Genomic DNA, 19,025 nt, shown 5'->3' with positions numbered 1-19,025 from the left:
CTTCGGGAACGGCCTTCACTTGGACTGACGAGTACGAGTGTGTTTTACAGGCACTTAAACGTGCTTTCACATCAGACCTCGTCCTCCATCACTTCGAAGAGAGTGCACCCTCACTCCTTCACGCAGATGCTGTGTGCTGTCCTGCTCCAGCACGGCTACACTTCACGTGAGTGAATGCGTATGTCAACTGCACTATAACACCTGCGCAGCAAAACTACTCCATACCAGAACAGAATTGCCTCGCTGTCATTTAGGCCATCCAGAAAATTTGAGTGTATCTGTATAAACACTACTTCACTGCGCTTAAAGGCCATCAAGCTTCATGCTGCTTGTCCTCGAGGACAACCAGCATTTCTTGAGCGATCACTCAAGAAAATGTCTGGGCACCTCCAACGCTTCACACTTCGTTTGCAAGAGTACACTTTTGACGTTGTGCACAGCTTTGGCAAGCAGCATCAGGATGCCAATGTTCTCTCTCGCTGTCCTCTGCTACTTTTATCTCCAACCATGCACCCTCAATGCCCCTCAGGTGATCAAGCGGGTTCAATCTCGTTATAACCCCTGGCAGTTGCTGGATCGCTATCTTTCAACAGCAGCGCTCAGTTTGCCTCGTGCCATTGTGATGACTCCTACTTGAATGGCTCGCCTTCTCCACCTAATGCGAAATTACGTCGTCAGCTACAGCAGTTCAAGCTAGATAACAATGTCCTGCAGCGCTATACTGACAATACGAATGGGCATCAGTGGGTGCCGGCATTTTACTGTTCGCTGCAAAAATAAGTTCTTGAAGCATGGTGCGATGATCCATCATCTAAAAATTTTGGTTTTCAGAAGACCTACAACTGCGTTAGGAGCCGTTTCTTCTGGCCTAGTCTTTCTACCTTTGTGGATAACTACGTCACTTCTTGATCATTTTGTCAACGCCGAAAACGACCAACTTTAGCTCCTGCTGGCCTGTTATAGACGTTTCCACATGCCGAAACAACTTTTGTCGTTGTTGGAATAGACCTCAACGGCGCACTTCTCGTAACGCTAGCGGGACACCGCTGGACCGTCAAAGCCATCGACCTGCTCATACGACACGCAGAGACTGCTCCTGTACGCACTAGCTCCGTCTTCTCTTTAGAAGTCATTGTATTGCGTCATGGTGTACCTTGCGTGTTGTTTAGTGACCGAGGCACGGCCTTGCCTTCCTCGCCACAATTCTTGACAAAGTTCTAAAAATTTGTGGCACTCTTCATAAGACGACATCAGCTTACCACCCGCAAACAAAGGGCCTGGCTGAGTGATTTCACCAAACTCTAGTCGACATGATATTTATATACATTGGATGAAATTACGATAACTGGAAAAATGTCTCGCCGTTCTTAACGTTTGCACACGACACCACTGTTCAACGAACCACCTTTTTTGCTCGCCTATGGATGCACCTACATATACCATCGACGCCCCTTTATTACATGTAACTACGAGAACGTTAACAACTACACCAGAACAGTTCATCTTCAGGCTCGCTCACACACGACAACGCGCTCGGCTCAACACGCAAGCTAGTCAACAAGGCCACAAGCAACGCTATGACAGCTTTCATCGAGACGTCACCTACGGTACTGGAAATGAAGTACTCCTCTGAACCCCTGTTTCAGTCACGATTTTGCTGACGCTTCGTTGCTGTGAACAAACATTTCCTGTCAAGTACCTTGTCACTCCCGTGGAGGATTCCTTGGACCGTGGTTACTGTGTCTCCGAGATTTTCCACGTTTTAGGTCTGAGACACTTTGTTCGCCGTACCTTTCCAGCCGAAGTGTCGACCGGGTCGGCCATAAGTGTGGGCTTCAATTATGCGTTCTATCCTATCATCTCATCTGTACGTCCTAATTATCACCACTTTTTGTGTTGTAGGCCACATACTCGAGACATAAAAAGAGTCTTGAGGGTATTTTGCGCCATCTTACAATTATTACGGCATCCAGGCTTTCTCAATGGCTCAAGGTCACTCTTGCCCCGATGCCACCAAGAGAGTGCCCGCGCTACGGTTGCGCGTACATGCCATTCACGCTTAACACTAGGGCAACGCCTAGCTCTGTAGTCAATCAGCACCTCAGCCACTGGACACAAGTGTGTATCGACCTAAAGAACCTCCGAGCTTTGCCGGATAATTGCGCGACTGCGCATCGTGGTTAATGCATTGGCGGCGTTGACCTTTGCCCTGTTTTTTGCGGCCTTGCTAGAACTACAGGTGATTGATGCCACAGTCACCACAGCCGCCTCGTAACACCATGGAAAAACCCACCCGAGAGCCACAGAGAGCTCCGGTACAGCTTCGCGGCACTCATATCAACTAGGCCGTATGACGACATCGTGTCCCAAAGTTTCACCTGCCGTATTCCTACCACCAGCTGCCTTCGGACTGCCGGATTTCCGTGGCTTGAAGACAACGCTGATAAATGGGTGGCGACTGTAAACGCTGTTGGAGATGACGAAGACTGGACGGACAGAAAGAAGCCATGCACAGCAAAATACTGTCTTTGAGTGACTGCCACTGCGTGGCATAGATACGAAAGCTTGTGGTAAGAGACCTCGGCAGACTGGAGCGGCAAGCTCATAACTGTTTCTGAACAGAGTAACTATTAATGGTCCATGACCGCCTAGTTCTACGTACGTTGGATGAAGCTTATGAGGAGACGCAGCTCGAGAATACAACTGTACATTGCCCCTTACTGGCAGCCAGATTAAGAACCTGCCCTGCCAACCCATCACAGAGGTAAGGCCCGCCACTTCAACTCTAGAACTCTGTGTTTGTAACTAACATGATACCATCTCTCATGCACGCTGAGATTATATCACATTCGCAGCCAATGAAGAAGCGGTCACAAGCCTTACCATCACATAGCCGAGTCTAGACGACCTCTTTCTGTCAGACATAGTTAGAGAAGGGGCCCTAACTTCACGACCAGCCACTTTGAAAGCCTGACCTATAAAGAAATTTAAAGAAAGAGGTCCTTGTCACGTGAAAGCCCAGCCGATTCGCTAGAAAAGAAGTCATTGGCTAAATATACAGAAGTCTACCTAAACCGTAGAGCATACCGCTGGAAGCAATTAAAGTAACAAACAATGCATGGGTTGTCGAACGTGTGTCTGTTTTGTCGTACAGGTACCCAAGTATGGCTGACCCTTCCAGTTTATCCCAACCAGGGGAACCTGATGTTCACCAGCCCCACGCTGTGGCATGGGAGCTCACATATGACAAGGAACACTGAACTCGGACTACCAGTGCGTCGCAAGAGGGCTGCCTTTATCCAAATGTAGTTCTTTTTTCGCGTGAAACCGGTCACTGATAAGCTGGGCATGAACGATATCGGAGCAGCATGCTGCAAACGGTCTTTAAAAACCAAGGCGCAGGTTGCATCTGCGTCCGGCAATGTTCGCATCTACGTTCAGCAAATAAAACGTGCGCGATGTAAGATTGTCGACAAGCAAGGTGTTGCGCTGCAAACAAGTTCCGACTGATCACCGACCATTCTTCGGTGACACACCAAGGCAGACCACGTGGTATCTTGTACCTGTGACTTCTACGACATAGTCGGTGTCGGTCGCCGCAACCTTACCCGGCAAGTTTCCAGGTGAGGGCAACGTAGCAGAATCCGGCCACTCTGGAACAGACCATGCCACCCAGTGGAGACATTGTCCGTGTCGGCAGCCCATCACACTCGATGTCGAGGCCCATGTAATGAGGAAGAGCAAAACAAGGCCTTGACCAGGTTAGTGAAATGGAAAAAAAGTTGAAGGGAGATAATAGCGCAGGCCGACCAGGAACGGGTGATGTGTCCGTGTCCTCTATCTTTTACATGATATAAATATATATATATATATATATATATATATATATATATATATATATATATATATATATATTTGGTAGCAAAATGCGAGATTGGCAACACCAACAATAGTTACATTTAACAGGGAACTTGCGCGCAGAAAAGTAGGTGAGAAAAGTGTGGTGATCCCTCTTCCTAGAAATTGATAAAAGACGAAAGGAAAACGAGTGTTCACAGAGATGTAGTTGAGCATTTATTGTGCACTCTTTTGCCACAAGTCCACACGAATGAATGCTACAGCAACCAACTTTAATCCAACGCAACGAATGACGAGCGAAGCAGCAGCAGCACGAAGCTTGCCACGCACACCTCAAGCAGAAAGCACACGCGAAATTAGCATGCACAAGACAAGCGCAAACTAACAACTGTCACAACTCGACGCTTAAAGCGCTCTGTCCAAACAGCAAGGCCCACAATTTGAGCACACAAGTATACAAAGGACAAGGTCTAACAACTGTGAAAATTCTAACTTATTAGCGAAAACTAGTTGCTCTAGCCCGGTGGGCGGTCCAGGCTGAAGGGATCCTCGATTAAGGGATCCTCCCACCATCATTCACAACCTTTACTAAAGAAATGTTTACTTTCTTTCTTTCTTTCTTTCTCACGCGCGAGCAGCGTAATAAGTTTGTAAAATTGGGCTGTGGCAGCAAGAGAAGTGACCTTAGTGCTTTCCCAAATGACCAGACCACGCTCCGTGCAGTAAGCGCTCTCCGAAACGCGAGACGCGATGACCTTTAGAGTGAGCCACACAGGTGGTCGTCATGACATCTGGTTGTTTACGACGAAAGTGCTCTGAAGCGACGGAGCTCTGACGCCCACAAAATGGTATATGGTGCTTATAAACGGCGCTGCGTTAGCAATCGTTAGTGATATTAATACAAAATCTTGCCAGCGGAGCTGTGTGGGGTCGTGGCCAAGTTTATCCTCGGTACAAATGCTTTTGTGTTAAAAAATAGGAGTTTACTAAAGCGCTGCATACAACAGACACCATCCTGACAAACTGCCGATCAGGCCACTGTAACGAGTCCGAGTACCACGAGCGTTTCTCGTGGTGCCTCAGAAATGCGTGCGACATTGTTGACGCTTACAAAGAAGCTCACCGGTTCTCCAGGTACAACCTCAGTGAACGTTGTCTCTGCGGCATTACTCCCCTCTGAAATGCACATCGTCACAATGCGAAATTGGGGTAAATAACCAAGAGGGAATGCTTATTGAGTACCTTTCGATGTATGGCTACATGCGGGCTAAATGTACTGCTTCTGCCTGGTTTTCCTGTCATCAGTGTTTTTTTCCGTCGGCAATTACATCATAAGTTATGTCACTGAGTTGACGGAAAACGTTATTTCCACCAAAATAGTGGCAAGAGAGTTGCTTTGACAGGCCACGTTGGCATATTGCTGTCTACACCCACAGTTGACTTCTAGCGATAGTTGACTTCTATGCGACACAGGTTGTAGTAACTCGCGACCCTGCATTGTTGTTGACATAGTCAGCGTTGCGCCAGCTGGCACGCTTCATCAGCTCCTTGTAGGAAGCCGTCAAATTTGTATGGCTCATAACTGTTGTTGTCGACCGGGAGCACGGCGTCGAGTGTTCTACTTACGATGCGCCTATAGACCAGCGGTAATGAAGGAACGTGGGTGGTCTCCTCTACTGCCGTATTTAAGTGAACGTTACGTAAAGTTGGATTCCATCGCACGTCATATGATCAATGTCTACGTCCATCTACATGTCAGTAATGGTGTGGTTTAGGCGTTCTATCAACCTGTTCGTTCGGATATGATACGCAGTCCTTTTTCTATGAACGGTATTAGTCCTAACAATAAGTCTGCATCAACTCTGTCTTGAAGGCTGTTCCACAATTGGTGATGACTACGGTTGGGGTGACATGTCAGAGAACTATGTAGTGAACTAAGAACTTGGCAACGTCTGCTGCCGTTTTTTGTTCACGGCAGCCATTTTCAGCATGCCGTGATAAGTAGTCGGCTTCGGCAAAAATCTACCCCTTTTCTGAAGATGGCATTCGCTCACGAAGATCCAATCCAGTTTATTACAATAAAGTATGAGGTGGGTCTATGGGCGGAAGCAGCCCGGCCATTTTCAGAGGTAGTGTTTTGCGTGTTTTAAATTCGCGTCATGGCTTCACACAACGCTGTATCGAGGCTAACAGGTTGGGCCAGTAATATTTCAGATAGATTCTGGCAGATGTCCGTCTGACGCCCATGTGAATCGAGCACGGTACATCATGGCAAGCTTGTAGTATTTCATGACTCCTGTCTAGCAGCACGACAAGTAAGAACATCTCTTTGTTGTGTCCGAAGTTTCTTTTGTACAGTACATTACCATGGAGGCAGAATGAGGATAATGCTCTCTTTAATACACCTGTAACTTGGGAGTCATGCCTTTCGAGATACTTTATCAATGGGGGCAGTTATGTGTCGGCTCATTGGTGTTAAACGATATCCCACTCTCCGAATAAACAACGGAATGAGAAGTCGTCCTCTTCTGGATAAGTATAGTCCAGTGGCGAGCATCACTGAGTTTTCTCAGTGACGCTTCAATCAGCATCAGTGAGTTTCCTTCCAGCCCTTTATACCACTGTAATATTGTAATATCGAAGCGTGAGGCTTCATCACGCGAGTCGTCCCGACAGGTCGCTAAGCTTGCGAGCCAGCCAAGTGAATGGTAGTCGCTAAGGCGCGGAACGGCCTTCCGTAGATGTATGGCCAGAACATGCTGATAGCCCATATAACTGCCAAGCACTTTTTTGTCACGAAATAGTTCTTTTCAGCTTTTGAGAGGGTGAGACTGGCATAGACTACGGCTTTCTCTTCGTTTTACCTTTGATCTAATACCATGCTGAAACCTAGACTGCTGGCATCACTAAGGACCTTCGTGTCTACAGTTTAATCGCAATGTACGAAGAACGGTGGGGCTTGTAAACGTTTTTTTAACTCCTCGAAAGCTCTCTCTTGTTCTATATGTCAAACGAATGATTCTTCATTCTGAGTCTGGTTAGATATTTGCCAATTTTGAGCAACTTTCTACAAATCGCCTGCCGCATGCGCATAAGCAAGACATCGACACCCCTCCTTTTTTCTCCCGGCTTCGAGAATCACGCGATGGCCGCACTCTTGCCGGAGTCTGAACCAGCACCTTAAGCACTGATTTCATGACCTAGAAAACGAAGCGTTTCAAATAGAAACTGGCTTTTTTCGGGTTTATTGGTGAAGTAGGCCGAATGAATAGCGTGAAGCACTGAACATAGTCATTATACATGCTGTTGATACGCTGAAGTAAATAGCACAATTTTGTTCAAGTAGAGTAAGCATGGCTGCCATTTCAGGCACAATAGAACACTGTCCATAATGCGCTAGAATATCGCTGGCACACAACAGTGGCCAAATGGAATTGCTTAAAACTCTTACAAATCACCCGGAGTTACGAAAGCAGTCTTTTCCGTCCACTTTAATTAGCTGATAACCGCTTTTTAAATTTAATGACGAGAATCTTGTGGCATGCTGTAGCAGACGCATTATATCATCGATACGTGAAAAAAGGTAGAAATCTTACTTGGTCACGCTGTTCAGTTTCCCGTAATCTACACAGAATCTCAACACGCTGTCCTTTTTTCACAAGAACTACGGCCAATACTCACGGACTGTTGGAATGATATTGGAGGAGACTGTCTTTCCAACAGAGAGTCACAGAGACCACACGTGTATATTGTCGTTGGCGCAGGTCTTCTGTTGCTTTGTAGTCTTCTCGCAGCCAACACTGCATTCCCGCTCCTTTGAATTCGGCTGGCCACCATTGCTTAGCAGCCATTTGTCGGGCTGATTGTTGCCTTTTTCCTCTTCAGTTCAAGTATTGCGTAGTGATAGAACTCAATTTATATGACGCAATCTCGTTAGTGATCGGAATAGCTTTCTGATGGGCCGCACTAATTTTATTGAAACATACTCATCTGTTAACCGGTGTTTTTCATAATTATTGGGGTTACCCAATTTCTGCGGCACATAACTGTTTATGATGAGGATAATATTGCAGTACAAGATAAAAAAGTACTTAACTAAATAGCTTCGTTATGCTTAGGGTTAAAGCAAGAAAACAGCACCTTGGCCAGTTTCCACTGACTGCGTCATTTGGCACCTACTCCTATATGGCATGAGACCTGTCGAATGTTTTCGCCAGATATCTTCACGAAGAAAACTGCCATCCAAATTACCATGCATACTGGGCCTTTCAATATATATAAAGCTAAGAAGCAGCAACGTACGTAACTTTGTTTCAATTATTCTGTAGATATGTATTGGCACATAATATACTTACAGGTCCACGATAGGTTCATTGTCATTAGGCAGAGTGTGGCTTCAATCCGAAGGATTCCTTCCCTAAAAGTGAATGACAAGAGTATTTCGCAATGCAAAATAAGGCATCAGTCCGTGTCATCAAAGAACTTAAAATACTAAGAAAACAATTCCCGGGCTTACAGTAATTGCGCTCTGCTCTGGACCTTTACCACAGATTTAAATCAATACGGAAATAATGTAAGGCTCCGGAAATATGCCAACAGATGTCAGAGCTGATTTACGTTATGAGAATATAAGGATACAGTCATCCCACAATATTTCGAACTTGAAGAGATTTCTACATTTTGTATGAAATATCACGAAGTTTGTATTATCAAGAGCTCCCAGACATAAGAGTCTAAGTAAAGCTATAGCCAACATTCGGATTAGGCATTCATTTCAATGTCGTTCGAAAAGTAAAGTGTTTCATACCATTGCTGGACAATAAAAACATAAACCAGAGGCTTCAGGTCCACAAGCTCACTGGTGACCGTACCTTTTGAAGACATCGTCAATTGTCAACTGCTTTTTTGGTATATGTGCCTTTAATTCAAAGCTCTCAATGTCAGATGAGAATCATCATAGGTTACCATACTCATGCTTCCTTTCTGATGTTTGTTTTGAAACGGGGTTTATTGGGAAAGTTGTACTTGCACAGCAGGTCTATTGATGCGGAAAGCGGGCGGCAGCAACCGACGCTGGAAACACAACGCTCGGGGGCACAGCTCGCGCTCGGCTCATCTTGCTCAAGGCGTGACCCACTGCGGCACATATTCTTCTTCCTCTCTACAATACCCCGGCGAAGAAGACGAGCCATCCTGGCAAGTCAAGGTGACGAGATTAGGAGTGGGTCGTGATATGGCTTGAGACGACTCACGTGGACAGTCTCACGACCAAGGCATCGTCTGTCTGTAGATGGCGTGACCGGCTCGATCACGTATGTGACAGGAGATCGACGTTCGACGACGCGATAAGGGCCGTGAAACTTGGCGGCAAACTAAGCAGACAGACCTGGAGAGTGGAAGGGCAGTCGGAGCCAGACAAGCGAGCCTACGGCAAAAGTCTCGACTTGCTCGTCACGGTCGTGGCGGTCTTTTTCGAATGCTTGCTTGTCCGAGGTGAATGATCGGGCCAACTGACGACACTCTTCAGCGTGGTGCGAAATTTCAGAAAGAGGGCTGAACTCTGAGACGCCGGGACGATACGGCAAAATAGTGTCAAGGGTGGAGCATGGCTCACGCCCATATAGAAGAAAGAAAGGCGAGAAGCCTGTGGTTGACTGCGTCGCGGTGTTGTACGTATAGGTCACAAATGGGAGAATGGCATCCCAGTTTGATTGGTCGGAATTGACATACATGGCGAGCATGTCTCTTAGCGTTCGGTTGCAGCGCTCAGTTAGACCGTTGGTCTGCGGGTGGTAGGCTGTAGAGGTGCGGTGCACCATGCGGCATGCCTGAAGGAGTTGTTGTACAACTTCGGATAAAAAGACACGCCCTCCGTCACTTAGTAGTTAAGTGGTGCCCCGTAACGCAGTACGAAGCGTCGCAAAAAGAAATTGGCTACGTCACGTGCACCTGCCGTAGGTAGTGGAGCTGTTTCAGCATACCTCGTCAGATGGTCGACGGCGACAATGATCCATCGATTTCCAGTGGCAGTGTAAGGAAGGGAACCATATAGATCGATACCAATGTGGTCGAATGGGTGCGCCGGACACGGTAGAGGCTGTAATAATCCGGGTGAATGGGTAGCTGTCTTTCGTCGTTGGCATAATGAACAAGACCGAATGTATTTTCGTACTAAAGTGTACATACCACGCCAGTAGTAACGCTGGCGGATCCGCTGATATGTTTTTAACACACCAGCGTGAGCATGTTGTGGGTCCGCATGAAAATACGCACAGACATCAGATCGCATGTGGCGTGGTATAACCAAGAGCCATTTACGACCATCCGCGTGGTAGTTTCTGCGGTATAGTTTCGGGTTGCGTATCGCGATATGTGTGGCTTGGCGGCGAAGAGCGCGTGGGTACGCAGACGTTGAAGAGTCGGAAAGAATGTTAAGGAGAGATCTTATCCATGGGTCTTTCCGCTGTTCAGATGACATGCTTGCTACGGAAATGGGAGCGATGAAGAAGTTGGTGTCCGAATGCAGGTCTGCGGTGGATCTCACTGGTGATCGGGAGAGGGCGTCCGCATCAGAGTGTTTTCGTCCTGAGCGGTAGACGACACGAATGTCGAATTCTTGTAGGCGAAGAGCCCAACGTCCAAGGCGACCTGAAGGATCTTTTAGCGACGCCAACCAACAAAGTGCGTGGTGATCGGTCACAACGTCGAAACTCTGTCCATACAAGTAAGGACGAAACTTGCTTAACGCCCAAACGATTGCGAGGCATTCTTTTTCAGTTACGGAGTAGTTTATCTCCGCTTTTGTGAGTGCGCCGCTTGCGTATGCAACGACGTACTCTGAAATACCGGGCTTTCGTTGCGCGAGTACTGCTCCCAGACCAACGCCACTGGCATCTGTGTGCACTTCAGTGGGGGCACTTGGGTCGTAATGGCGTAGAATCGGTGGGGACGTAAATAGGCGGCGCAGTGTAAGGAAAGCTTCGTCGCATGCCGGGATCCAGTTAGAAAGATTAGCTGGACCGTTCAGTAGTTGTGTAAGTGGGGCTATTATTGTTGCAAATTTGTAGAAGAAAGGGCGAAAATACGAGCACAAGCCGAAGAAGTTCCCAAGTTCTTTTAGTGAAGTCGGCTTTGGAAAGTCGGCTACGGCTTGAAGTTTGTTCGGGTCAGGGCAAATTTCATCCTTTGACACAATGTGAGCAAGTATAGTAAGTTGGCGAGCCCCAAAGCGGCACTTCTTTAGGTTAAGCTGGAGGTTTGCCTTGGTAAGACACTGAAGAATGGTGTGTAGACGGTCGACGTGGGTAGAGAAATCTGGAGAAAATACAATAACATCATCGAGGTAACATAAGCATATCTGCCATTTAAGGCCGCGTAAAATGCTGTCCATCATTCGCTCAAACGTTGCAGGTGCATTGCACCGACTGAATGGCATAACCATGAATTCGTATAGGCCATCCGGCGTAACGAACGCTGTTTTGGGATGGTCACACTCTGCCATCAGAACCTGCCAGTAACCTGAAAGTAAGTCCAGTGAAGAAACGAATTTGGCACCTTGTAGGCAATCGATAGCGTCGTCGATGCGGGGAAGAGGGTATACATCTTTCCGTGTAATTTTGTTCAGTCGCCGGTAGTCAACACAAAATCAAATCGAACCGTCTTTTTTCTTCACTAGCACAACAGGTGAAGACCAGAGACTAGAAGATGGTTTGATGACACCACGCTGAAGCATATCATCCACCTGCTCTGCAATTACACTTCGTTCCTTGGGTGATGCGCGGTAGGAGCCTTGCCGCAAAGGAGGGTGCGTTCCGGTGTAGATTGTGTGAGCGACGGTGTTAGTTTGACTCAGTGCCTTTTGAGGAAGGTCAAATGAATCTCGGAATTCATGCAGAAGGGTTATTAGCTGGTCCCGTTGATCCGGAGGAAGCTTGCTGTCGATGGAACGATTGAAGATATCTGAGGAGTAGTCATCCCGCATAAAAAGAGGAGTAACGGCGTTCAGTTGAAGTTACTGGCCAGGGTCGTGGGACTTAATAGGCACAATAACGTTGTCATCAACAGGATGAACATAGCCCAGTGTTTCGTGAGCTCTTAAGGTGAGAGGACATGAGCTAAGATTGCAAACGACAATTCCGGAAGTATCTTGGTGAGGTGGCAGAATGGCGTATGGCAGAGACGTACCGTGGCGTCGACTGAAAACGTCAGATGGGGAGAACACAACGTTAGAGCCGGACAATTCAGTGTGATTGACGGGGACAACGATGGCACTAAGAGGAGGAACATCAACGTCGGAAGCGACAAGAAGCTTGCCCAGGTGAGTGCGCTCATTGTCGGTAGATGGCGCATCTGAAAACACAGATAATCCCACCTGCGCGCGAGTGCAGTCAATTACCGCGTGGCGGCATGACGAAAAATCCCATCCTAGTATCACGTCGTGGGCACAAGTGATCAACACGAGAAACTCGATGTGGTAAAGTACGTCCTGAATGTTTACTCTCGCCGTACATGCTCCGACTGGTCGAATTTGTTGCGCACTCGCGGTATTCAGGAAAACGTCGGAAGGCGGCGTCGTTACTTTTCGTATTGAACGGCAGTGTTTCTGACTCATCACAGATACGGCGGCACCCGTATCAACAAGCGCAAGAGTTCGTAGACCTTCAACAAACACTTCCAGAACGTTTGTGGGGGACGGGCGAGGACTTGTACAATGCGACGAATTCGCAGCTCGTGCCTCCGGAGCTGCGGCAGTCAGTTTTCCGTCTCTACAGGGTTCGGTCGGCGACGCAGAGGGGACGGAGAACGGTAGCGGAGTGGTGAGGATGAGCGACGGGGACCGAATGATCGCTAGTCGGCAGCAGGGCGATGGTCTAGTTGGGTTGGTGACGGGCACGTTCCACTGATTGTCGATCGCATTCACGTGGCAGTTCTCGTTGCGCGTTGTACGGGGCCGGTAAATAGTAGTCAGGGTACCTCGGAGGTGCAGCCGGGCCCGTTGCGAAGCGCCGGCGACAGAAGCGCGCCACGTGACCTGGATATCCGCATGCGTAACAGATCGGGCGATTGTCAACTGTGCGCCAAGGCTTTCTGTTATAGCGCTGTTGTGTTGCTGAAAATGGCGTCGTTGATACTCGTACAGGCTGGGGAGTCGGCCCAAGCGGAGGTCGTGGCGGAGTAGCAGCAACAGCAGCATAAGTCAATGGCGCGGTGACGGGTGCTGTCTGAGAGACGGACGGCAATGCCTCAGAGACCTGCGCCTGTATTACCTGCCTGATGGCGGGCGCGAGACACTCAGAAGATGGTTCCGTTGCCGGTAGAACACGACAGGCACGAACGTTGTCGGGCCACCTCCTCGCGCATATATTGTTTGATTTTGGACATGATTGTGCTGTGGTCTCCACGCAGGCTCAATGCCGCGAGAGTTTCATCGGTAGCCGCTGGACGCCGTGTCATGACCCGTTGTTTGCGCAACTCTTTGAAGCTCTGGCGAAGAGTGGCGAGTTCGGACACGGTACGTGGGCCCTTGGCCAGCAGCATCTGGAAGGCGTCATCGTCTATCCCCTACTAAATATGTTTGATCTTGTCTGCCTCGATAATTTAAGGGTCAAGGTGCTTTCACAAGTCGAGCACATCCTCGATGTAGCTTGTGAAGCCTTCTCCTTGAAGCTGTGCGCGTCCCTGTAGGCGCTGTTCGGCACAGAGCTTGCGTACCTCGGGGCGACCGAACACATCGGTAATGCGTAGCTTAAAAGCACCCCAAGGGGCGAATTCCGAGTGGTGGTTATTAAACCAGAGACTCGCCACCTTTTTTAGGTAGAAGGGTTCATATTGCAGCTTCGAAGGGTCGTCCCACTTGTTGCTTGCGCCTACTTTTTCATATGTCGACAGCCAATCTTCTACGTCTTGCTCATCAGTACCGTCGGAAAAAGGTGGATCGCACACGCGTAGCGCAGTGGGCACGATGACCATCGGAGGCTGGGTCGTACCTTGCTGGGTGTTTTCTTCAGCCATGTCTGGGATGCAGGTAGTTTCCTGTTGCGGAGTTCCAGGTTGATTTACCCAGCACCTCCACCACTCTGAAACGGGGTTTATTGGCGCAAGTAGTACTTGCACAGCAGGTCTACTGATGCGGAAAGCGGGCGACAGCAACCGACGCTGGAAACACAACGCTCGGGGGCACAGCTCGCGCTCGGCTCCTCTTGCTAAAGGCGTGACCCACTGCGGCACATATTCTTCTTCCTCTCTAAAGTTTAGTAGTAAAGCTGTTTTCTTGATGGCTTGAGGTGGTTATTCTCATTTTTCTACTGTTATGTTGTACTAGTAGGCAAGTTTTCAATTTTAACTAGGAAACAGTAGATATTTGCCAATGCGCACACGCAAAACTCTGGACAAACCAAACAAGAGATAATAAATAAAGGGGATTTTAAAATACACTGTAAGAATAGCAAGCAACGAAAGTTGAAGTTTTGTTTCAATGAAGAAAACTACAAAATATCAGAGAATAAAATATCGGCTGTCTCAAATATACGATAGTTTGCTAGTCTGGAAAAAAATAAAAACTGCTATCACGCAAGCAAGCATTGTGCGCTGTCTAAGCTTGGACTCTCGTGGCGATATATACGGCTGCCACCCCAATCTTATAACAATAGCAGCACCTGCAGTTATAAATAACGCTATTAGACGTTATCAAACACAAGATACTGAAACATCAAAACCGGCATATAAAATACATAAGCAAACATGATGCGCATATATTTAACCTGTGCGTGAAGTATAACACTGCCTTAACGCGTAAGATGTTTGTGCATCTTGCATTGACGAGGAAATGTACAAAGATTCTCCTATGCTGTTATTCTAAGAGGCACACAGTATTGAATTTTCAGTAACTGGCATTGAATGGAAGGAGCAAACAGAACACTGTTAATGAAGAACTTAATGGAGCTCAGCAGACAGGGTAGTTTTATTCCCATGCTTTTTTTCTTATTTCTTTTAGGGGCGAAGCTCTTTAGGCCGTGGGTCGTTCTGTTCTTTACAGTAGTAGTCAAAGTAGTAGTAGTAATATTAGTAGTAGTTGTTGTAGTAGTAGCAGTGGTAATACTAGTAGTATGTAGCTGCATCTAGCTAATGTATTGCTCATTAAATGGCATTGTGTTCATATGTCCTTAGGCAAAGGCATGAGGGAATAAAGGCACCTACAGCTAGTTAGTTGAGCTGAGCTTCAAAACGAAGAGCTCGCGCCAGTCTGTCTGCTCTAATCCTCCTTTTCGTCGGGTGGATCGCTATGCCACTGGCACGTAGCAAGAGCCCCGCTGGCGGAAGCACCGTCCCAAAGCTTTATAGGTTGTCCTCGGAAGCAGAGTTGTAGATTTTAGGCATGACACGTGAACATCACTCCACTGAACTGATGACGATGATGAGATGGGTCCAATCTCATAAGTAACAGGTGTTACCAGTCGCAGTACAGAGTAAAGTCCTGTGTAACAACCGAAAAAGTTTTCAGACAGCCCCCTTTCCCCCCCCCCCCCCCTGACATGACGAAACCGGAGTAACACAGGGATACTCGGCGCGAAATGTGCGTGGCGATGCGAAGCATCGCAGTGACGCCTTGGCTTGCTATTCAACGCCATCCGACAGGCACGGTTGAGTTTAAGGGCATGTTAGGCTCGTGAAATAGCGTGACGAGCATGCTCGTTGGCAAACCTTAAGCTGAAAATAATGCTGTACAACGGTAAAGCCGGCTTCCTTTCCGTACAGTAGGTAGAAAGGTGAAAAACCTCCTTTGTCGTGTCGGGACGAGTTGTACGTGAACGTCTCTTAAGGTAGGGAAAAATATCAGTCTCGGTGATCCGGTGATACATAAATTGTGAGCATATATACAAAAGTACGATTAAAGCGTTTTGTGAAGGCATTGCTTTGCGGGTGGTAAGCTGTGGTTACAGGAACCCAGGAGGTCGGCGATGACTTGGGAAAGAAATGTACGGCCACGGTCTGTGAGCAGCTGTTTTGGCGAAACATGAATCAATATAACATCACTAATAGGAAGTCACCAACGTCGGTCACAAAACTCGTCGGTTGGTCTCCAGTAATAGTGTAGCCTGTGGCGTAATCATTAGTGATGGTTATGCACTTGTTGCCTACTGTTGTTTCAGGAAAAGGACCGAGCAGGTCTAACCCAACCCAGTAAAAAGATTGCGTGGGTATGCCAATTGGTTAGTGATGGCCAGCGGGTAACAGCAATAGTGTTTTGCGACGTTGACATTTCTCATACGTGGAAAAATATCAGCGTACCGAGTGAGCAAGGCCTGGGCAGTAAAAACGGCGTCATACACGCTCGTGTGTGCACGATACGCCAACTTGTCCTGCTGTGGGCGTGTCATTAGGTTCAGCGAGGACGCTTCGCCGTACGCTTAGGCAGGACAATAAGGTCAGGCCCGTCAAATACTTTGCGGTCGTATAGGACGTCCTCTTGAAAGACTATGAGACAAATGGGGGCGTCTATTTGTGGAAGTCTCAATGCAGCTGATATTGTCGAGCAGGAGTGGATACTTTCCCTGTTCTTCCCCCATGTGAATGGAGTCAGATACTGAGAAGATGGAGTGCACCGGGTTCATGTTGGGGTCAGCAGGATTGGCGACGCGGTACCGGGAGAGGCAATAGGTATCGTGGTGCAGGCGGCCAGGTTTGTGCACGACGGAGTATAAAAATTCTTGCACACGCAAAGCCGAGTGGCCAAGGTGCCTCGAGAGATCTTTAGGAGAGTTCAGCACGCAGAGTGCATGATCATCTGTAACTACCGAAAATGGGCGTCCATATAGGTATTGCCTGAACTTGGCGACCGCCCTGACTTGAGCCTAACGTTCGCACTCTGGGAGAAAATAATTAGGTTTGGGCACGAATAAGTGGCAGCGGGTGTACACGACAACGCAGTAGTGGCCACGTTGTCGTTAGAACTTCGTTTATGTCATAGAAAACTGCGTCATTACGAATCTCAGTAGCAGTATGGTCAAAGTGGGCCGAAATCTGCGCAGTGGTAAGTTGCGCGATCATATTCGAGAACGCAGTTGCCTCTTCGGGGCCCCATGAAATGGAGGCGTCTTTCTTCAGGAGTGGTGTAAGACGCCTGACTATGTCCGCCAAATTCTTAATAAAGCGACAGCGTAAAAGCAAAGCCCGAAGAAGCTACGCTGATTCTTTGAAAATTCTCCTACAAGAAAGATTTAGGTTGCGCTGATTTTTGTCAGGTCGGGTTGTATGCCATTCGCTTCTACTAAATGGCCAATAGCTGCAACTTGGTGCCGCCTAAAGGGACACTTGGATGAGTTCAGCTGAAGGCCAGCATGACGACAGATATCTAAGCTGACTGATAGGCGTTCGGTATGATTTTGAAATCTAAGTGAAAAAACAACAACGTCGTCAAAGTGGCGCAAACAGGTGGACAATTTAAGGCCTCTAAGCAGCGAGTCCATCCTCCGTTAAAACGTGGCTTGCGCGTTACAGAAGCCGGAAGGCATGACCTTGAATTGATGTCGCCCGCCGGGTGTAATCAATTGCATCTTTTTCAGACCCACGATATGCGCGTCAATCTGACAGTACCTGGAACGTAGATATATAGAGAAGAAATAGTGGGTACAGTAGAGACAATCAAGTGCAGCGTCTATTCGTAGTAGAGGGTCACGGTATTTTTTGTAATTTTGTTTGAATTGCAATAATCGACCCAGAAACGCCAAGTGGCATCTTTCTTGGCGACACTCACGATAGGAGATGTCCATAATGCAATATGGTTCGATGATGTGCCTGGCCAACGCCTCCTAGAAAAACCATGCCTGGAACGTCGCTCTCTTTTCAATTGGAAGCCTCCTGCCACCATGCCTGCCACCACGCAAACTCGGAGGCCATGCCTCCTGCCTTGTGTTGCGACCGGCCGCCGCGTGAGGCCGGTCACCTCCGTACCGCTTATAGTCACGTTACATAACCGTAACGCTCTTTCACGTGATATCACGGCTGCTCGGAGGACACTGCAAGAGCATAGCTGTGTTCGCAGGGGCGGCCGCCGGAAACACTTTCTTTCGTACCGAAGGAGGAGGGTAAAATGACAGGCTGGGGCAGTTCGTTCGCGCCTCACGTTCCGGGTATAATTTTTTAGGAGGTGTTGGCCCTGAAAGCATTTTGTCAAACTTAGTGTGGATAATCTGACGCTCCATCAACAACACATGGTATGGACGCATATGAATAGGAAGCTCATGACCAGTGTTTATATGGTGGGTCACTCCAGTAGCTTCCACTAACGGATGGCCGCTGAGGTCGAAAACGTCAATGTAAAACAGCAGAACGCCGTGGAGCTCTTCAGTCTTCTGCGCTGTTATTTTAGGAGAAATCATCGACGTAATCACACTGTCGAAGCGATGAGTGGAGTGGCGCTGGGCCGAGAGGTCGGAAGGAGCGGCCAAAGTAAAAACATCCACTGTGTTGTCTGCAAAGGTGGAAAGCAGCACCGAAGCGGTTCATTGCAGCAGAACCAGAGTTGTCCAACTAAAATTCATAACTGTGAGGCACGCGGAGTTCCCTACGACAGACAGGATGGTGTGCGGTATAGTAACACTGCAGCTGATGAGTACACCAGCGACGAGACTCAGTACATAGTCGCCGTCAGGAATGGGCGTGTTTGATACGCACTCGACTTAGGTCATTGTTTGAGGCTGTAAACGAGCATATTCGTCTGTACAGAGGCGACTCAGTCGTTTTTCAGCGGGGTATGTCATGGGCAATTGAAGATGGAGCGTTCTGGCTGAGAAGTCAATGAGGGCAGAATGTGCCGACAGACAGTCGAAGCCTAAGATAACGTCGTGTGGGCACTTTTCGGGGACGGCGAACAAAACAACTGTGTGGCGATCAGCGATGCTTACACGAGCGGTGCACATTCCAACGACAGATGCAGTTCCGCAGCCGGCAACGTGGACGAACTTTTTTGAGCTTGCGACAAAAATAGGTGGTCATTACAGAAAGTTGAGCGCAGTGAACACCAGTGCAGTCACAGGTACACTGTCGACTTGCACGTCTATAAGGCTTTGTTTAGTCTGTATGGTCAGTACAGAATTTTGGGTCATCCAATCGGTGCACCGCCACCTCCAAGGGCTGCAACATTTAGTTCAGCGTCGGGAAACGTCGAG

At 48.0% G+C, this 19,025-nt stretch overlaps 1 protein-coding gene across 1 annotated transcript in view; it reads right to left on the bottom strand.

The window, feature by feature from the left end:
* LOC142767803 (uncharacterized) overlaps nucleotides 1–19,025 on the bottom strand; it is a 150,033-nt gene that overhangs the window by 13,604 nt on the left and 117,404 nt on the right. The window contains exon 8 of the mRNA XM_075870044.1: nucleotides 8,214–8,275. Within this exon, the coding sequence (XP_075726159.1) occupies nucleotides 8,214–8,275 (62 nt within the window). The remainder of the gene's footprint in view (nucleotides 1–8,213; nucleotides 8,276–19,025) is intronic.

The sequence above is a fragment of the Rhipicephalus microplus genome, chromosome 7 (genome assembly GCF_043290135.1).
Source record: "Rhipicephalus microplus isolate Deutch F79 chromosome 7, USDA_Rmic, whole genome shotgun sequence".
Taxonomy (NCBI): domain Eukaryota; kingdom Metazoa; phylum Arthropoda; class Arachnida; order Ixodida; family Ixodidae; genus Rhipicephalus; species Rhipicephalus microplus.
This window is presented reverse-complemented; position numbering and strand designations above follow the sequence as displayed.